Genomic DNA, 20,581 nt, shown 5'->3' on the forward strand with positions numbered 1-20,581 from the left:
ACTCAGGTCAAGCAACATCTGTGGAGGGAAACAGTTAATGTTTCGGGTCACTGATCCTCCTCCAGAGTTAAATCTCTCCTGCCCTTCGTCCTATCACAGACATTCCCTTTTGTTTTTTGCCTCCCTTTCACTTGCTCAAAACCTACCTATATTTCCTCAGTTCTGCTAAAGGGTCATTGACCTGAAACAACTCTCTTTTTCTCCATAGTTGCTGCCTGACCTGCATTTAAAAGTAGTTAAGATATGGGATTCTGGGGCAGGTAACTAACCTTCTGACTCCTTCTTCAAGCCTATCTACTATCCACAAGGGACAGAACAGGAGTGTGATGGAATACTCTCCACTTCCCTGAATGAGTGCAGCTCCAACAAAACACCTAAGAAGCTTAACAACATCCCAGTCAAAGCAGCTTGCTTGATTGGCACCCCATCCACCATCTTTAAATATTCATTCCCTCTGTTACCGGTGCATCATGGCTGCAGTGTGTACCATCTACAAATTGCACTGCAGCAACTTGCCAAGGTTTCTTCAGTAGAGCCTTTCAAACCTGTGACCTCTTACCACCTAGAAGAACAAGGCCAGCAGCCTTGAGAACACCACCACATGTAAATTCCTCTCCAAGGTATGCACCATTCTGTCTTGGAAATATATCACCATTCCTTCATTGTTGCTGGGTTTAAATCCTGAAATTCCTTATCTAATAGCACAGTGGATGTACCCATATTACACAGGGTGTGGTTCATGAAGGCAGATTTCCACCATTTCCTCAAGGGCAATTGGGAATGGGCTATAAATATTAGCCTTGCCAGGAATGCTGATGTTCCATGAATAAATAAATAAATAAAAACCTATTTAGCCTGGTGGTGCCATGCAACATGATGGAGAGTAGCCTTAGTGATAAGATCGGACTTTGTTTCCACAAAGACTGTGTGTGTTAGTGACTTCTGCCAGCACTGGATAGATGCATCTGTAACGGCGGACTGGTGAGGGTAAGGTCAAGTAAGGTTCACGCAAGTTCTGTCGAAGGGTCATGAGGACTCGAAATGTCAACTCTTTTCTTCTCCGCCGATGCTGCCAGACCTGCTGAGTTTTTCCAGGTAATTCTGTTTTTGTTTTAAGTTTTGGCTCTTCAGTACCAGCCAGAGGCCCAGTTTGACAGCTATATTCTTCAGGGTTTGGTCAGTGGTGGTGGTGTTACTAAACTACTCTTGGTGATGGACACTGAAGTCGCCACCCATCGTACATTTGTGCCCTTGCTGCTATCATTTTCCTTCCAAGTCATGTTCAAAATAGTGGAGTACTGATTCATCAGCTGAGGGAGAAAGGTGAGTGGTAATTAGCAGGCCAGCTCCTTCCCCACATTTGACCTAATATATGAAACTTGTGGTCTGGAGTCGATGTTGAGAATTTTCAGGGTCACTCCTCATAACTATATGCCATTGTACCTTTAGTGGGTCTGCCATCCTGGTTGTATAAGACCTATGCAGAAATGGTAATGGAGCTGAGACCTTGGCTGAAAGTCTTACTCACAGAAGCTTACCTATGTGAGGTTATTGTAGACTGGCCTGTGGGACAACTACCCCAATTTTGTCACTAAGTCCCTAAATATTAGGAACTTTGCAGGGCTGACAGAGTCATGCATGTTTTTTTGCCTTGTCTGGTGCCTAAATCAAAGCTTACTGATCCATCTTACTTTTTCGTGGTAGCTTGATACAGCTGAGCAGTTTTCTAAGCCATTTAGAGGGTAGTTAAGAGTGAGTGCTTGGCTGTTGAGCTGGAGTCACATGTAGCCCAGATAGGACAGATGATTTCCTTCCATAAAGGACATCATTGAACCAGATGGGTTTTTAAACAATCCAGTGGTTTTATAGTCAACATTATGGATACCAATCTTTTTAATCCAAATTTAATTAACAGAATTTAACTTCTCCAGTTGCCTTGGTAAGATTTAGCCCAATAAAAGGTTGAACTGGAAACTAGGTTTTCATGGAAACAAGGTATTTGGGAAAGATAGAGAACAAAAGAAAGGAGGGGTGGCAGTATTGATGAAGGAGAGTATTATATTGCTGAAAGAGGAAATGTCCTAGAGGGCTTGAGGACAGAATCTATTTGGTTAGAGCTAAGAAACAATAGAGGTACTATTGGGTGTATGCTATAGGCCAACATCTAGTGGGAAATATATAGGGGAACAAATTTACAAAGACACAAAGGTGCAAAAATCATATAGTTGTTATAAGGAGTGTTTTAATTACACTATTACTCTCCCTGTCGATATTAGAGTAAAGGGCAGAGAGGGCAGGCATTGCTGCAGGGCGTTCTCACTGGCAGCATTGATTGAGAACCAGATGACACTGTTTTAAGGTGAGTGGCAAAAGAACCAAAGGGAGCAAGAGGGAAAACCTTTCTTGTGCAGCAAAAAGTTATGCTCTGGAATGCATTGCTTGAAAATGTGGCAGCAGATTTAATCATGGTTTTCAAAAGGATATTGAATGAAATTTGCAGGTGGGGGTGTGGGACTAGCTGAATTGTTCTTGCAGAGAACCGGCACAGACACTATTGGCTGAATGGCCTCCTTCTCTGCTGTTCCTATGATTCTGTCTCTCCAGATCATTAGTTCAGCTCCCTGAAATAGTCCAGTAATATAACCACTATGGTACCATACTTATATTTCATTGTTTTTTTTTATTCTGTTGCAGTCACTCTTTCCAACGTCACCCAGCTGGTGCTGAGTCACAACAAGTTAACAAGTGAGTAAACTTCAGTGATTACTACCTCTACAAAACACAAGTTAAATGCTGCTGAGAAATGTACAATATCTGCACTGAGAATAAACTTCATCCAGCTAAATTGGTGGGGTGTAGTATAGGCGATAGACCCTCTGGAGCAGTTTGCTGGGGCGTCTTGTAGTTGATGCGGAGACTTGAAATGATATGTTTTTATCAAGGAATGAGACTACACATGTCTCTAAAAAGAGGTATTGACATTTGGTGGGAGTTGCCTTTTAAGTATTTCTATAGATTAAGAGAGACCCTTGAATTGAAAGTACTTTACCTAAACTTTTTTATGTCCTGCTTTTAATGATTCCAATGTTGAGGTAGAAATTTTAGGAGTTTATTGTAATCACTGGATAAATTGCAAATCAGCTCAGTAAAATTTGAAATGTATACTTGCTTCAGCAATATTTTTTGACTATGTTAAAGGTTTGTCCGAAAAAATGGCCAATTATCTTAACTATTTGAGTGTAAACAACATTGTTGAAGTAAGCTTTATTGAATTATGGGTGAATTAAGGGTGCATCATGCAAACTTAAAGCAGTTAATCTCTCTTGCTGAACTGTTGAAATACACTGGAGAAGAGTAAGATTCTGAAGTACAAATGTTGCTAGCTAAACCAGGAATTTCTACTGTTGGACCTTATGAATTAATGATGTACTCCCTTGCATTGAATTTGAAAAGTTTGGCCCTTGACAGACTGTATGTGGGGGTCAAAAATAAGGCCATTCTTGTACTGGCTGAAGTACATGTACTAGCTAAGTGGACTTTGTCATGCCTACAAGAAATTTTGAAACTTTCTTTATGTTCATAATTGTCACATTAAATAAACGGTCAAATTGATAGAAATGCATGTCTATAAATATATAGCCAAGTTTTGCAGCAAAGAAAGCCAGTAATTTAGTGTAACTGGCTCAGACTGATGTTTATGGCCCATGTGAGCCTTCTGCTACTCCTTTTCATCTAACTCCATCAACATCTTCTATTCCTTTCTCCCTTCTGCTTACTTAGCTTTCCCTTGAATGTATCTGTACTATTCACCTCAAGCATTCTTTGTAGATAGTTCCACATTTTAACTGCTATGCTAACAAAGTTTCTCTGAATACCCTATTGAATTTATTAGTGACTATCTCTTGTGATTCTCAATGTAACACTTACCCTTCAGCATTGAAATTTTGTAAAATAACAAAGCAAGTGGCAGCTTTATTACAATTTGTTTTTTCTGTCGACAATTAAGAGGGCTATGAAGCCCATTAATGGCATAATTAACTGGGATTCTTCTCTGCCTGTCCAACCTTACAGTTGGCGGATGGCCTTTGAGTTTTTCAGGAAGCCTTATCCAAGAGCGGGATGAGGTTTCCATCATTTAAATTAAAAAAAAATAAAACCGTTTGGACAGAATTTTCATGTATATGTTCAGGTTACTGTTTCCATTGCGTGGGCATTTTTTGCCGATTTTTAAAAAAAAAAAATCATTATCTCGTGTATTTAAACTTGTCAGCTCCCTAAGGCAGCTCTCTGCCTCAGGGAGGTTTAATTTGGTGCTTTTTCCACCCACCCCCCTGCACCGCCTGTGCTGACTTCAGCGCACACCCTCCTCCCGCCCCCAACCCAGCGCTGATTGTATCAGCAGGCGCTTCACACTGGCTGGCCGTTAATTGGCCAGCCAGTGTGAAATTGTGTTTGGGGTCAATCATGGTTGGCGATCAATTTCCCAACAGCTGATTGTGCCTGCCCGCTGACCTGTTTTGTCTGTTTGCAAAGAACAGGGCCCTGTGTATTGATATATGTAGTTTTCAGACTAAGGGAAAGGTCAGTGGATGAACAGTGGCAGACATTTAAACAGATATTTCTTAAAGATCAGCAAAAATTTATCCCGGTCAAAAAGAAGGACATGATGAGAAGGATGAACCACCCGTGGTTAACAAAGGCTGTCGAGGAGAGTGTCCAATCAAAAGCTGAGGTATGCAAAGCAGTGAAAACTAGTGGTGGGCCAGAGGGTTGGGAATTTTTTATGAACCAGCAATGGATGACTAAAAAGCTAATAAAGAGGAGAAAATTGATTATTAAAAGTAAATTGGCAAAAAATATAAAAACAAACAGCAAGAGCTTCTACAGGTATAGAAAACGAAAGAATAGCTAAAGTGGGCGTGGGACCCTTGGAGGATGTGATTGGAGAATTGATAATGGGGTACAAGGAAATGGCAGACAATTTTAAACCAATATTTGTATTGGTCTTCACAGTGGAGGAAACATCCCAAAGGATAAGCAAGAAATAATGGGAGGAAAGCTCTTGTAACAGTCTCTATCATGAAGGACAAAGTATTTGAGAAACTAATGGGACTAAAGGCAGACAAGTCGCCAGGACCTGATGACCTGCATCCAAGGGTTTTAAAGGAAGTGGCTCCAGAGATAGTAGAGGCATTGGTCGAAATATTCCAGAGCTCACTGGATTCTGGGAGGATCCCAGTGGATTGGAAAACCGCTAATGTGATGCTCCTGTTCAAGGAGGGAGACAAAAAGCAGGAAACGATAGACCAGTCAGCCTAACATCTGTCATTGGGAAAATGCTAGAGTCCATTATTAAGGAAGAAATAGGACATTTAGAAAAGCTTAACGCAGTCAGAGTCAACATGGTTTTGTGAAAGGGAAACCATGTTTGACAAATTTGCTACAGTTCTTTGAGGATATAACAAGCCGAGTTGATAAAGGTGAACTGATAGATGTAGTGTATTTGGATTTCCAGAAGGCATTCGATAAGGTGCTACATAAAAGGTTATTGCACAAGATAGGAGTTCACACTGTTGGGGGTAATGTATTAGCATGGATTGGTTAACACACACAAGACAGTCGGAATTAATGTGTCTTTTTCAGGTTGGAAATATGTAACTAGTGGAGTGCCACGAGGACCAGTCCCAAGGCCTCAATTGTATACTATCTATATGAGTGACTTGGAGGAGAGGGCGGAGATAATTTATCCAAATTTGCTGGTGATACAAAAATAGGTGGGAAGGCATGTTGTAATGAGGACATAAGGAATCTGCAAGGTTATATAGATAGGTTGAGTGAGTGGGCAAAAACTTGACAGATGGGGTTTAATGTAGGAAAGTGTGAGGTCGTGCACTTTGGTGGGAAAAAAATCAAAAGACAGACTATTATTTAAATGGAGAGAGACTCCAAAAAAGTGCAGCACAGAGGATCTGGGTATTCTTCTACATGAAACACAAAAAGTTAGCATGCAGGTGTAGCAAGTAATTAAGAAGGCAATTGGAATTTTGGCCTGTATTACTAAGGGGTTAGAGTTTAAAAATAGGGAAATTTTGTTACAACTGTACAGGGAGTTGGTGTGGCCGCACCTGGAGTACTGTGTACAGTGTTGGTCCCCGTATTTAAGAAAGTAAATACTGACATTGGAGGCTGTCCAAAGGAGATTCACTAGGCTGATTCCTGGGATGAAGGTGTTGACTTATCAAGAACAGCTAAACAGGTTCGTCCTTTATTCGTTAGTGTTTAGAAGAATGAAGGGGGGAGGGGGCTGATCTTATTGAAACGTACAAGATTCTGAGGGTGCTTGACAGGGTAAATATTGAGAAGATGTTTCCACTAGTGGGGGAATTTTGAACCAGGGAACATAATTACAGAATAAGGGGACACTCATTTAAAACTGAGATGCGAAGGAATTTCTTCTGAGGGTAGTGAATGTCTAGAATTTTCTACCCCAGAGAGTTGTGGAGGCTAGATCACTGAAAGTATTTAAAGAGATAGATAGATTTTTGAAATATCAGGGAATTGAGGGCTATGAGGAGCTGGCACGAAAGAGGAGTTGAGGCAGATCAACCATGATCTTATTGAATGGCAGGGCAGGCTTGAGGGGCCGAATGGCCTACTCCTGCTCCTATTTCTTATGTTATGTTTACACTCGCGCCACACTGTGAGCCCAACTGATAATCACAAATTGGCTGTCAACGTCATTCTTAGCACATTGAGGATTGTTTAGCAAATAATCCAATTAGAGTCTACTTGCCAAGCAATTAGCACTCTCTCCTCATATGTTATAAGGTGTTGCTTTCCCTTTCTTGCGAAGTGTCCTGATGAGTGCAAAATTAAAAGCTTCGACATGTCTCTTTTTTATTAGCAACACTCAAGTTCTGTACTACCAAACGACTAAATATACATACTTTTGGAAGCTACAATCAGGATAAATTAGGATGCAAATTGTTTGGTTCATTCTGAAATGATGGTTGGAGGGTTTGAATTCTGTAGCAAAGATATCAAGCTTGTGGCATGAGCTGAAGATGATGGCTTCAGTCTTTGCATTTAGCTGGAGGAATTTGTGACTCATCTGTCACTGGATTATAGAAAGCCAGTCTGTCATCTTCTAAGCAGTGAAGGGGTTGAGAAGAGAGCTGGTGTTGTCCAATTGCAGAATCACATCTAAGTTGAATGCCTATGTTTTGAGTTTTGCAAGCATGGGCTAATTAGGTACATCAGTACTTTGCCTGTTGCGAACGGCTGAAGGGGGAGACATAGGGTCAAGTTGACAGATCATACCCTTGTTCGGCATAATCAGTTGTAAAGATTGAAACAGGAAGTTGCAAAGGATCTTAGACAAATGAAGTGTGTGGGTAAAACTATGCTGTGTGGGGAAATGTGAGGTCAATCATTTTTGGATCCAGCAAAGACCAATTTAAATATTTTAATGCTAAGAGTATAGAAACTGCACAGATCATCTATGTTCACAAACCAGTAAATGTTTGTAGATAGGTACAAAAAGTAATCAAAAAGGCTATCGGAATGTTGACTTTTTTGTCTGCAGGGAGCTAGAATACAAAACTGAGGAAGTATTACTTGTGCAGACCTTATTTGGAATACTGTGTTCAATTTTGGGCACCACACCTCGGGAAGGACCTTTGCTCTCTAGAATGTTACTTGGACTTAAAAGTGTTTAGGGAGCTTGAGTTAGTGTGAGTTTGTTTAGTGTTTGCTTGACGGATCTGATCTAGGTATTTAAAATGATGATAACAGTTAGGATCAGTAAGAGAAGAGATGCAGAGAATCTATTTCCATTGGTGAGGAAAACAGGACAAGGAGGTATAATCTTATTTTAAGATTCTATTCTATCGAGTGATAGGGGTGAAAAATGGTTGGTAAATGGAGTTCAGATATAGATCAGCCACGATCTAATTGAATGGTGGAATGAGCTATGGAGGCTGAAGGCCTAATCATGCTTGTAGATGCAAGCATGATGTTTATTGTCTGTTCCAAAATAGATGTTAATTGTTCAGGTTTTGTATTTTTTGTTTAGAAAATTTGTTATAACTATTCTTTGAGCTTTTGACCAAGTGTTGTTATGAGGTGGAATGGCCTTTGTATATTGGGCTTTATTTATTAGCTCAAGTTATAAATTTGAGGGAACGAAATTCTAATTCTGAAACGATGGCTAATGGAGATAGGCTAGCCATGCAATTTTCTAGTGAATGGATGTGCTTACTTGATAAACGTGCCAATATTGCTGTTGTTTATTCTTTCCTTTATTGTCAGCTAAAGTACTGTAAACCTTTTAGATGCCCCCTGCAGTTGAGTCCCTGACAACACTCACTGTACAGACCATAAGACATAGGAGCAGAAATTAGGCCATGCGGCCCATCGAGTCTGCTCCGCCATTCAATCATGGCTGATTAGTTTCTCAACCCCATTCTCCCGCCTTCTCCCTGTAACCTTTGATCCCCTTACCAATCAAGAACCTATCTATCTTGGTCATAAATACACTCAATGCCCTGGCCTCCATAGCCTTCTGTGGCAATGAATTCCATAGATTCATCACTCTGGCTAAAGAAGTTTCTCCTAATCTCTGTCTAAAAGGTCTTCCCTTTACTCTGAGGCTGGGTCCTAGTCTCTCCTACTATTGGAAGCATCTTCCCCAACTCCATTCTATCCAGGCCTTTCAGTATTCTGTAAGTTTCAATCAGATCCCCCCTCATCCTTCTAAACTCCATCGAGTATAGACCCAGCGTCCTCAAACGTTCCTCATATGTTAAGCCTTTCATTCCTGGGATTGTTCTCATGAACCTCCTCTGGACCCTCTCCAGGGCCAGCACATCCTTCCTGAGATACAGGGCCCAAAACTGCTCACAATATTCTAAATGTGGTCTGACCAGAGCCTTATAAAGCCTCAGCAGCATATCCCTGCTTTTATATTCTAGTCCTCTTGAAATAAATGCCAACATTGCATTTGCCTTCCTGACTACCGACTCAACCTGCAAGTTAATCTTAAGAGAATCCTGGACTAGGACTCCCAAGTCCTTTTGCACTCCAGATTTCTGAATTCTCTCCCCATTTAGAAAATAGTCTATGCCTCTATTCTTCTTACCAAAGTGCATGACCTCACACTTCTCCACGTTATATTCCATCTGCCACTTCTTCTCCTAACCTGTCCAAATCCTTCTGCAGCCTCCCCGCCTCCTCAATACTACCTGTCCCTCCACGTATCTTTGTATCATCTGCAAACTTAGCCAGGATGCCCTCATTTCCTTCATCTAGATCATTAATGTATAAAGTGAAAAGTTGTGGTCCCAACACTGACCCCTGTGGAACTCCACTAGTCACCAGCTGCCATCCTGAGAAGGATCCCCTTATCCCCACTCTCTGCCTCCTGCCAGACAGCCAATCTTCTATCCATGCTAGTACCTTGTCTCTAACACCATGGGCTCTTATCTTACTGAGCAGCCTCCTGTGCGGCACCTTGTCAAAGGCCTTCTGGAAGTCCAAGTAGATAACATCCATTGGCTCTCCTTTGTCTAAACTACTCGTTACCTCCTCAAAGAATTCTAACAGATTTGTCAGGCATGACCTCCCCTTGATGAAACCATGCTGACTTTGCCCTATTTTATCATGCACTTCCAAGTATTTTGAAATCTCATCCTTAATAATGGACTCTAAAATCTTACCAATGACCGAGGTCAGGCTAATCGGCCTGTAATTTTCTGTCTTTTGCCTCACTCCCTTCTTAAACGGGGTGGGGGGGGGGGGGGGTTACATTAGTGATTTTCCAGTTCTCTGCGACTCTTCCTGACTCCAGCGATTCCTGAAAGATCACCACTAACGCCTCCACTATCTCTTCAGCTATCTCCTTCAGAACTCTGGCGTGTAATCCATCTGGTCCAGGTGATTTATCCACCTTTAGATCTTTCAGTTTTCCTAGCACCTTCTCCTTGGTAATGGCCACCATACTCACCTCTGCCCCCCAACTCTCTTGAACTTTGGGGATGTTACTCGTGTCTTCCACCGTGAAGACTGACGCAAAGTACCTATTCAGTTCCTCTGCCATTTCTTTGTTCCCCACTACTACTTCTCCAGCATCATTTTCCAGCGGCCCAATGTCCACTTTTGCCTCTCTCTTACCCTTTATATATCTAAAAAAAAACTCTTGCAATTTTCTTTTATATTACTGGCTGGTTTACCCTCATATTTAATCTTCTCCCTCCTACAGGCTTATGAGTTGACACTCACCATATGACTGTGGTACCGCAAGAGATTTATACATTTGAACTAAACCCATAGGAAGAGTCAGCATGTTGAGAGTGGGGAGAAAATTTCTCCCTCATCCACCTCCCCCTTCTTCCTAACCCCCAACAAAAAAAGCACAGATCTAACTGGCCAAGAAAGAATGCTGATCATGAAACAATTGCTTAAGGAACCCATGTGAGAAGGAGTGTGATGGGATGAAATATAAAACAGCTTTGTGATCTTTTGACCTAACAGCCAGAAAATGGTAGAGCAGGCAAGTCAAAAACTTGCACCAGTGATCACATTATAGCAATGTGTGTTAGGTTTATGATGGAAGAGTGAAAATCGTCCTACAGCTTCAGAAAGGAACATTTTGAGATGTGCTGAGCAGCAAATTTAAAGGGCAAGACACTTAGAAGATAAAATAGATCCTGTTTATAATATACATTAAATTCAGAGGAGAGATATGCTACTGGAGAATGAGTAACAGTGAAAAAGCTAATCTGCACCATAATGGAAGTAATAGGGTGAATGGGGGCAGAAACAAGACTTTTTTTTTCCCAAAGCATAAAGAAATAATAACATAGGAGATCAAGGCAGATATAAAAATACCGAAGGAGATTAAACTGATGGGGGAACTAAACTAGAAAATGAAGTTATGATGGGCACTCAAAATAAATGTTAAGCACATCTATAAATATATTCGCAGCAAGTAGATGAAAAAAGACACTGAAGTCACTGAAAAATTCCGTAGGTGGCACGACTTCAAGTGCTCGTGTCTGTGGAGGAGACCACGGATTGCCTCTCCAGTACAGAAGGTGAACTTTTGGAAGGGGGATGGGTAGAAATGGAGAAAATGCTAAAATACATTTCATTGAATAACTGAGGGACGTTCAAGGATGATAGATGTTATAAATGGCTACCTAAAAAGTGGGTGACTAAATTGGTTTTGCAATTGTTTCTCTGCAAACAGTAACATTTGAAGCTAGATTACTGTCTAATGGTAGAGGAGCTCAAATCAATATATTGAGTATTGATGTCACAGATTTTATAAAGCATATAATGCACAATACTTATAACCAGGTCTAATGTTTGGTTGGCGATTCAAACTTTTGACAGCTGAGTTTGGTATCGTGGTCTTTTATGAATGTAAGTACACCAATATACCCAATTATTATATATTTCCCTTGCTCACTCCATATGACAATCGACATGAATGTCATAATTCTGTGTTAAATAATTATTATACATTAAAACATCATTCCACATGAGAACTTATTAAATAGTGCTGAAAGGAGAGACATGTTGCTAAAGCTTTTCATCTTGCACTAATCTGGACAAGCACCAGAATGCCAGATTTGGCAAGATGAAAAGCTTTGGCAATACATCTCTCTTTTCAGCAATATTCAAGTTCTGTGTTACCAATTAGTGTTTTTTTTTAACTTAAGTTCTTTCTTCTGCAGATCAGTACAGCTCTCGTACTATGTTATCTTATCGGTTGTTACATATGACTGCTAGGCTACCAAATGAAACTTGAGTTCGTGTCATGCTTATATAAAAACAGCAGTTAAAAAGGATGATGCATACTCGGATGTTTTCTTTTGCAGAACTAATGGTTTTCCTCCATTTGTTATCAATTGAGTGAAGTTCTTTGAAATATATGAATTTGTGTCCACTGGCAAAGTATTTAATAACTGAACTAACTCAACAGACATTGCTTTAAAGTCAGCCCTGCAGTACCTTAAAATTGACAACTTTTTCCCCTGCTTAACTGAAAAAGTTTAAGAGAAATCAAAAGCAGTACAGCATTAGCAGACAGCAAGATGAGCTAATTAGCCCTTTCATTTCAATGATCATAAAGTAAACTAACATTATGCCAATCCTTAAAAGGGAGATAGAAGCAAGCTAGGAAACTACAGGCCAGTGAGTCTAAAGACTGTTTTGGGAAATGTATTAAAAGTCATGGTAGAAAAGGGAAGTAATTAAATATGTAGATAGGCCTTGCATCATGTGATGGAATTTCCATGGAATTATCGGAGGCAGGCCTTTCCTAAGAAATGTATTGGGTTTTTTTAAAAAAGGAAGTGACAGTCCTGTTGATGATAGAAAATTATTTGATTGTTGTATGATTACATTTCAGAAAAGCTTTTGATGCTGTGCGGGAAGGCATGAAATAGACACAGGATTCTGCAGGGGGTTAGACCAAAAGACATAGGGGCAGAAGTAGGTTATTTGGCCCATCGAGTCTGTTCTGCCATTCAATGAGATTGCTGCTGATCTGATAATCCTCAACTCTGCTTTTCTGCCTCTTCCTCATAACTCTTGATTCCCTTACTGATTAAAAATCTGTCTATCTCAGCTTTGAATATACTTAATGACCCAGCCTCTAGAGCCCTCTGGGGTAAAGAATTCCACAGATTCACTACCCTCTGAGAGAAGAATTTCCTCCTCATCTCTGCCTTAAATGGGCGACCCCATACTCTGAGAATATGCCCTTTGGTCTTACACTCTTCCACAAGGGGAAACAACCTCTCAGCACCTACCCTGTCCAGCCCCCTAAGAGCCTTATGGGCAGAATTTTCTGGGTGGCGGGCCCTGCATGTCAGCGCTTAAAATGGCACGCGCTGACGTCGGGCGAGGGTCCCGACATCACCGCGCGCCATCATGATATTTAGCTGGGTGGGTGCACGATGAAGTGCGACACGCGCTCGCCATTAATTAAAGGGCTTGTTAAGGCCCTTAACTCTGCAATCGATGCCGATTTTGAGGTGCCCGTGCGATCTTCGGCTCGGGCCCGATGGGCAGGCGGGTAAATGACTTTTTAAACAAAACTCATCCACGGGCGGGATATGTGAGCTCTGTGGGGTTGTCAATGTTTTATGTGAAGTATTTATTGCAGCAAGTGCTTTAAACTTGCCTGTGTGATCTGTAGCAGTTCAGATCGAATTCCAGCAGCTTTCTTTGTACTTTGAAGCTTCAGCTCAGCACTCTGCAGTCAAGAATCTTTATCAGGCCTGCAGCTTTCAGGAGGCCTCCATTTAGCCTCGGGGTATGGGTTCTGACATCGCCACTGGAGGCAGCTCCTCTGAGGAGGAAGGGAGGGATAGAATAAGGTGGAGGCCAGGACTGGACAATCAGCTTCCAGGGGAGCCAACTTTGGGAGGCCAGGTGTAGGGCCAAGAGGTTGTCCAAGGTGGAATGTGCCACAGAAGATGCCACTATCCTACTGCCAGGGTATACAGGTGGCGAAGCAGCTACCTTAAAATGACTGAGGTGCAGTGCCGAAGGAGGCTCCGACTGTCAAGGGAAACAGTCAACTACATCTGTCAGATGATTGGCCCTGACATCTCTCCTAACTGCATGGACGGATACCCCCATGCCAGCAGCTCTGAAGGTCACAGTTGCCCTCCACTTCTGTGCATCTGGCTCCTTCCAGGGCTCGGTGGGTGATCTTTGTGGTGTCTCCCAGTCAGCTGTCCACACTTGTGTCAAGCAGGTTACAGACGCTCTGTTCAGATGTGCATTGATCTTCATCCACTTCCGCTGCGACCAGGCAAATAAGGCACAGCGAGCCAGAGGCTTCTTGGCCATTGCTGGCTTCCCCCGTGTCCACCATGCTATAGACTGCACACATGTGGCCATCAAGGCACCAGTAGGTGAGCCTGGTGCCTTTGTCAACAGGTAGGGCTTCCACTCCATGAACGTGCAGATAGTGTGTGATCACAGGATGTAGATTCTGCAAATTTGTGCAAGGTACCCAGGCAGCTCCCAAGACACCTACATCCTCAGACACTCCCAGGTGCCGGGGCTCTTCACTGCTCAGGCACAGCTGGATGGTTGGCTGCTGGGTGACAAGGGCTATCCCCTCAGAAGGTGGCTCATGACGCCTCTCCGCTATCCAAGAACAGAAGCTGAGGAGCGATACAATAGGAGCCAGGGCACTGCAAGGGCTGTGGTGGAGAGAGCCATCGTTCTTCTCAAGATGCGCTTCCGATGCCTGGACCGCTCAGTGGCGCACTCTAGTACATCCCAGATCGCGTCTCTGTGATAGCAGTAGCATGCTGTGCCCCGCACAATCTTACGCTGGAAAGGGGGTGATGCAGTGGACGATGAGGACCTTGATGCAGTGGGTGCGGCTGCACACGATGAATCCAGCAGTGGTTCAGAGGATGAGGAAGCACAGGGCAATGGTGAGGGGCAGCACGCCGACTCGCTGCTACACCAAGGAGGCAGGGACATCCGGGAGACTTTAATCCAACGAACCTTCAGCTAGTTCCACAGAAGTGGATCTGGAGGACCAGCATTGCCTGGCGCATCCATAAGCGGCACTTAAGTGCTACATCTTCCACTTCATCAGCTGCGACTAAGTCCTGTTGGCCTTTGACATTGGCGGCCGTCCTCTGGTCTGTGGAGCCTGTGCTGGGCCTGCCTGGGAGGGTGTGGCCAGTTCCACAGCTGTCATCTCCCCAGTTGTCGCAGCCTCAACGGATGCAATGAGGGGCGGAGGAGCTGCTGCCCTCATCTGGAGCGCCCTGAGAGGAGCTCGCAGCGACGTCGGCGCAGCAGCTGCCGCAGATGGATGGGCACCGAGCTGGGACACTTTGTTCCCAGAACATCTCCCACATTGTGAATGACTACCTGTGGCCATTAGTCCTGTGAGAGCTTGCAGGTCCGAGCGTTACCCCATCAGATGCCGATCAATCCGTTGGAAGCCCCTCTCCATTATAGTCGCCAATCTCTCAATGGTGGAAGCCTGATGCTCTGACATGAGGTTCACGCCATCACTGACACTCTGCCTGGATTCCTCCACCACAGAGACCAAGTGAAGCACACACTCTCTCATGCAACCCTGCCAGATGCTCCCACGCACCCTGCCGCTTGTCCTGCAGCTGCTGCATGGTGGATACCTCCAGAGGCACATCATCACTGCTGGACTCAGCATATGCCTGGTCCCCTGCGGTCCTCCGGCTAAGGCTACCTGCTGTCTTCTCCCCCATCCCCATCTCCCTTAGTGTTGTTACTGCATTGGGCATTTGGCACACGCTGAATGGGCAAACAGATAGTGACCATGCTTAAATCAGCCTTAGTGGTTGATGAGAAGATGGGTTCTCCCTGCAGCATATGTTGGTATTTGTTGCATTTGAGTAGTCTGGGGGCAACCTGCAAGAGAGACAGCTAGGCACACACTCAGAACTCCAACACTCTTTTACCCCAGTACTGGTGCCAGTGCCTCATGAAACCCATTTCTCCTACACCAATCTTTGACCCACACATTTAACTTCTTCATCCTATGCCAGTTTGCCTGTGGCTCAGGTAGTAATCCCAAGATTATTACCTTGGAGATTCTGCTTTTTAATTTGGGTCCTAACTGAAATTCTTTCAGCAAAACCTCCTTCCTACTCCTGCTAATGTTATTACGTGGACGCTGACAACATGGATCCCTCCCTTCTCACTCCCAGTTCCTCTCCAGCCCTGAGGAAATGTCCTTAACCCTGGCACCAGGCAGGCAACACAGCCTTCGGGACTCATGCTTACAGCTGCAGCGAGTAGTATGTATCTCCTAATTATACTGACCCCCCCCCCCCCCCGCCCAACCAAACACTCCATCCCCCCCACCCCGTCCCCACACACACTCCTTCAATGGCTCCCAGTACCTTGGTGCCGTGGAAAATTCACCCATCCTCCCTGCAGTCCCTGCTCACATCCACACAGCTTGCAAGAACCTCGTAACTGTTGGATAATTGCAGGGCTGAGGCTCCAAGAACTCTACCCCCTGGGCCTTTATACCTCCTTCACCTGCAGTCACACCCTCCTGTCCCTGAGCACAGACAAAATTTGAATGACCTAATCTGAGGTGTGTGATCGCCTCCTGGAGCAAAGTGTCCGAGTGTCTTTCCATTCCCTGACGTTGCACAATGTCTGCAGCTCCTATACTCTGATCCGAAGTTCCTCGAGTTGAAAACACTTACTACAGATGTTTTCGCTCTGCTGGACACCAAGGTGACCCAGCTCCCACACGCTGCAGCAGCAACACATCCCCTGTCTTGCCATTACTATCGTATTTTATTTAACTTATGAATAACTCTAGTATCCCTGCTCTTTACACTTTATTGTAGTTAATTTTTTTTAACACCTGTATCGATCTCATACTTAACAAGCTATTTTTTTTAAGAAAAAGAGAGGGGGGAAAAATACTAGAGACCTAAACACAAACTAGAGACCTTACTTTTACTTTAAAGACCAGAAATACTCACTAATCAGCTACTTTCCCTGAACTTGCATCACGTTGTGATTTGTGATGTCACTCTGCTGGTCTCACTGCAGGTGGGCCTCTCGATCCACGCTTTTTATCCTCTTCTGCTCACCTCTCGTTCAAAAAATATTATTTTGAGCCTTAAAAATAAAATAAACCTTAATCACTTATCAGATACCAATTAACCAGCTGCTTCTCCTGTAGCGCAGCAAGAATCAATTCCTGGAGGCTGAAAACGTTTAGGCAAAAGCAACCAAACACCCCTTTCCCTTCCTCCGCTTAACTCCTGAAGTGTTTGACTCTGGCACCCTATTGTAAGTTGCACTCAAATTGTAATTCAGGTTGTAATTCGGCTAAACCAGAGAGGGCAGAGAATGTTTGAAAATGTAGATGGGCTTACATGGCAAAGGATTACCAAAAGTAGGATGCAACTGGGTAATTGCTGAGATGATTACCATTCATAGTTTGTATAAATAATTTGGAACTGAAGATAGATATAAAGCTGATTTTGGATGTTTGAACAACAGGGAATAAGCAAACCAAGAATAAAGGATTGTGGATAAATTGGGAAGGTGGCAAGAGAACTTGATCTGGACAAATGCAAGATAATGAGATTAAGTAAAGGAAATAAATAGGAAGGCTGTAGCCATTTAATTAATATCCGTATTTGAGGTAAGTAGCAGCCATGATCTTATTAAATGGCAGAGAAAGCTTGAAGGCCTACTCCTCCTATTTCTTATGTTCACACCACAACAGAAGCACAGTGTACCGTACCATTGAGGAAGCTAACCAGATCTTGGGATGTATAACCAGAGGGATAGAGCACCAATCCATGGTAATTACATAGTATTACCTATTACATACAGCACAGAAACATACCATTCGGCCCAACCAGTCCATGCTGTGGCTGTACCATTTCCGTAATGTAATTTATATCTATAAACCTTCATTTGTCATAGCATTGGCAGCTAATATATTAAAAATGATACTACACACAATCCATTGTTCTGTCACACTTCAGCATCACAATGTAAGATGCAAATTTCACTTGATTCCTCAAAATTTCATTTTCTTAAAAAGGCAACAAATCAGAAATTATGATGCTGGAGCAAGATGATAGAAAACTCGAGTAATGATTGTACAGATCCATAAGCTGCAGGTGTGGCCACACCTAGAAAACTGTGTTCAAATCTGGATATCCAAGCATCTGAGACAGTGCAACAAAGAGCCACCAAACAATTACTTAGCTTCAGACATTTAGAGTTATGAGCAGAAATTGAGGAGCCTGGAGTTTATTCTGGAGTGCAGAATCCTTGGGAAGATATTATCCAATGTTCTTTTGGATAAATTGAACTCTAAATATATATTCCCTTTGCCCCAAACTCTAGAAATGTGACCCAGACATGCAAAAGCAATTTACACTTGGAATTAAATGCTTTACACAGAGTGGTGAATGAATGAAATAGAATACTTTGGAGGCAGAAAGTATAGACAATCATGAAATAATTAGTTATTGGAGGGAGTGGTGATTTTGGATAGTTTTCTTTTGAGCTGAGCTAAACGGCAGAGTCTCTTTCAGTTCTGTATGTCAAATTATGTTCCAATAATTCCTATTCATCTATATGTGATAGTCACCTTAAATTTCTTTTGCTAACAAATCTATAGGGTTTTCTGATTTCCCAAGTTGAAATGTAATGTAAATAGGGACAAATTTCCCATATATGTTTAACTGCTCCACAGGGTATTGTGTGTGCAACAACTTACTCTCGGTATCCCTTTTGCACATTGACATATGTAAGCCATTTTATAAAAATTAACTCACAAAATAGAAAGGCTTATTGTTACATTACATTGATGGTCTTTCAGTAAATCAGTCCTGTTTTTCAAGCATCAGAGTCTAATGGTACTTTCCCATATGAAATCTATATCAAAATTTAAAGTTTTTTTCTAGGCAACCTTTTACAATGAGTTATGAGTATAGCATTGATGCTAATGTTGTCTTCTTTGTTTGGTCTGGAACTTGCAGGTTTTTGACAGTGAGCTGTTCATGCTTGCTGCCAAGATCCCTCTGAATCTATCCTCAACTTCAGAATTTAGTGCAAATGCAGATTATTACAAAAATATAGAAGTTATAGGCTGTCATTTCATTGCTCCAGCAAAGGCTGTGTTGTGGACACTGTGTGCCTTCCCCCAACCCCCCAAAATTGCTGTAAATCAACAAACTTGATTGGTCTTGAGAATGTTCTCTTTTCCACTCTAATTGCTACTAGAAACCCACTTCTTTTTAAAGAAGTTAATCCTTGTTTAATGAGGTGCAACTGGATTCTTAACAATGACCTGAGTGATAGCTACCACTACCAACAAAGTTGACCCTGAAAAAAGTATTATATTTGTGGAATGATAAGTCTCCATTTTTTTTGGCAACAACTATATAAGTTTTAAGTTTTTGGTTATGATATTTCAGCCTTTGCCTTAACTGCATGTGTACATCCCAATGTTTATTTCACTCTGTTAAATCTTTTGAAAAGTGATATTGCTTTTAGTGCTTTTCATTTTATGGTTGGCTGCCTTTGAGGATCCTTTAATCTGATTGGCTGCTTGGACAGTTTGGCAAAATCACAGCTCATGCTGGGAATCCCCAATGAAGAACAATACAATCAATTGGATGTTGCGAGAATTACAGCTCTTACCACAGTGATTGTCTCGGTACAACTTTCTTAGGTCAGTGGGGAGTGCTCTTCGCTGCTTTGCACCTGACTGCAAAATTCAGCCCTTCATCTTTTATATTCTAGGTTCTTTTTTAAAAAGTGAGACTGTGACAGTGTGCTTTGGGTGTTTACCTGCTTTTATTGAAAACTAGAGGCTCTTTTAACATGCAGTAGTTTTTTGTATTTACAGTAGTGATTAATTTATTGATCAGTTTGGTTTCTCTACTTGCAAAGATATAAATTAATAATAACCAGTAGTTTGAACTTTGCGTTTCTTCAGTGAGACTGTGTACCAGTGGAGAGGTGGTGGGATAACCATGAAATAAGTCTTATGACTGGTCCCCAGGTGAGGTTCCCCCAATCTGTTGTAATCTGGGATGAGGTACCCCAAATTGTTATTCTCCTGAGTGAGGAGGGATAAACTGGCTCCCTTTTTTATTCAACCCCCTCAGTTGACCACAACAAGATTAATTTAAAAAGGATCCCTTCCCTCGTGGATACCTTTTTCCCAGCCAAATATATTTATGTTTTAAGAAAACCTGATTAAATTGGCTCCTTTTGAATTAAAGAGTGAGTTTATTCATTACTAAAATGCGAGGGGAAAAAAAATTAAAAATGCAACACACATTCACACAGATTAGAAATGAGAAGTGAGTCCAGAAGTAAAAGATATATAAATCAGTCTTTGGCTGGTCCTTGAGGAGTAGATGATGCAATGTTACCATCATTAAATTGGATGACTCCAGTAGAGCTGACATTGGCAGTAGAGCAGTTGGAGATTCTTGGTTCTGCAGATTAACTGAAAGGAGTTGTCCTGTTTCCTTTTCAACTTTGGCTTTGCTGACTTGTGATTTTCTTCCAGCAATCAGAGAGAGGGCATTTTTACCTGCAAGTGGAGGGATGCCCAGCTTCTGTTCTTCAGCTGTGACCTTCACGGCATACCCTCGCACACCAGGCCTGGAACACCAAAATTAGCACTCAGAAACCAGGGTTGTAGTTAGCTTTTGACCCCTTTTCTTGTGTATTCCTAGAAGGGAAAAAAACAAATATGTCTTTCACCCAGGTCTGCTTTCTTTTCAACTTGCATGTCCATAGTCTGGGATATAACTCACAGGAGATGGTTTCTGCTGAGATGGTAATCAGCCTTCATTATCTCTGCAACTGCAGGAGATTACAGTTCAGTTTTTGTATTGCGTCTTTTCCTTTGAAGTGTCCCTGTCTGAAATAGGCTTTGGTGCCTTTTTAGGTGTGATATTCCGTTCTCTGGACTAGTTGGTCAAGCATAATCCACATAGGACTTTTCCAGCAAGTGGTTACTTTACAGTCTTGGCCAGCTTTTGCTTGT

General features: G+C 42.3%; 1 protein-coding gene across 2 annotated transcripts in view; it reads left to right on the forward strand.

The window, feature by feature from the left end:
• The window catches only part of rsu1 (Ras suppressor protein 1), a 246,657-nt gene that overhangs the window by 45,408 nt on the left and 180,668 nt on the right, over window positions 1-20,581 (forward strand). For both annotated transcript variants that reach the window (XM_041183109.1, XM_041183110.1), the window contains exon 3: window positions 2,695-2,745. In XM_041183109.1, the coding sequence (XP_041039043.1) occupies window positions 2,695-2,745 (51 nt within the window). The remainder of the gene's footprint in view (window positions 1-2,694; window positions 2,746-20,581) is intronic.

Source organism: Carcharodon carcharias, chromosome 3, assembly GCF_017639515.1.
Source record: "Carcharodon carcharias isolate sCarCar2 chromosome 3, sCarCar2.pri, whole genome shotgun sequence".
Lineage (NCBI taxonomy): Eukaryota > Metazoa > Chordata > Chondrichthyes > Lamniformes > Lamnidae > Carcharodon > Carcharodon carcharias.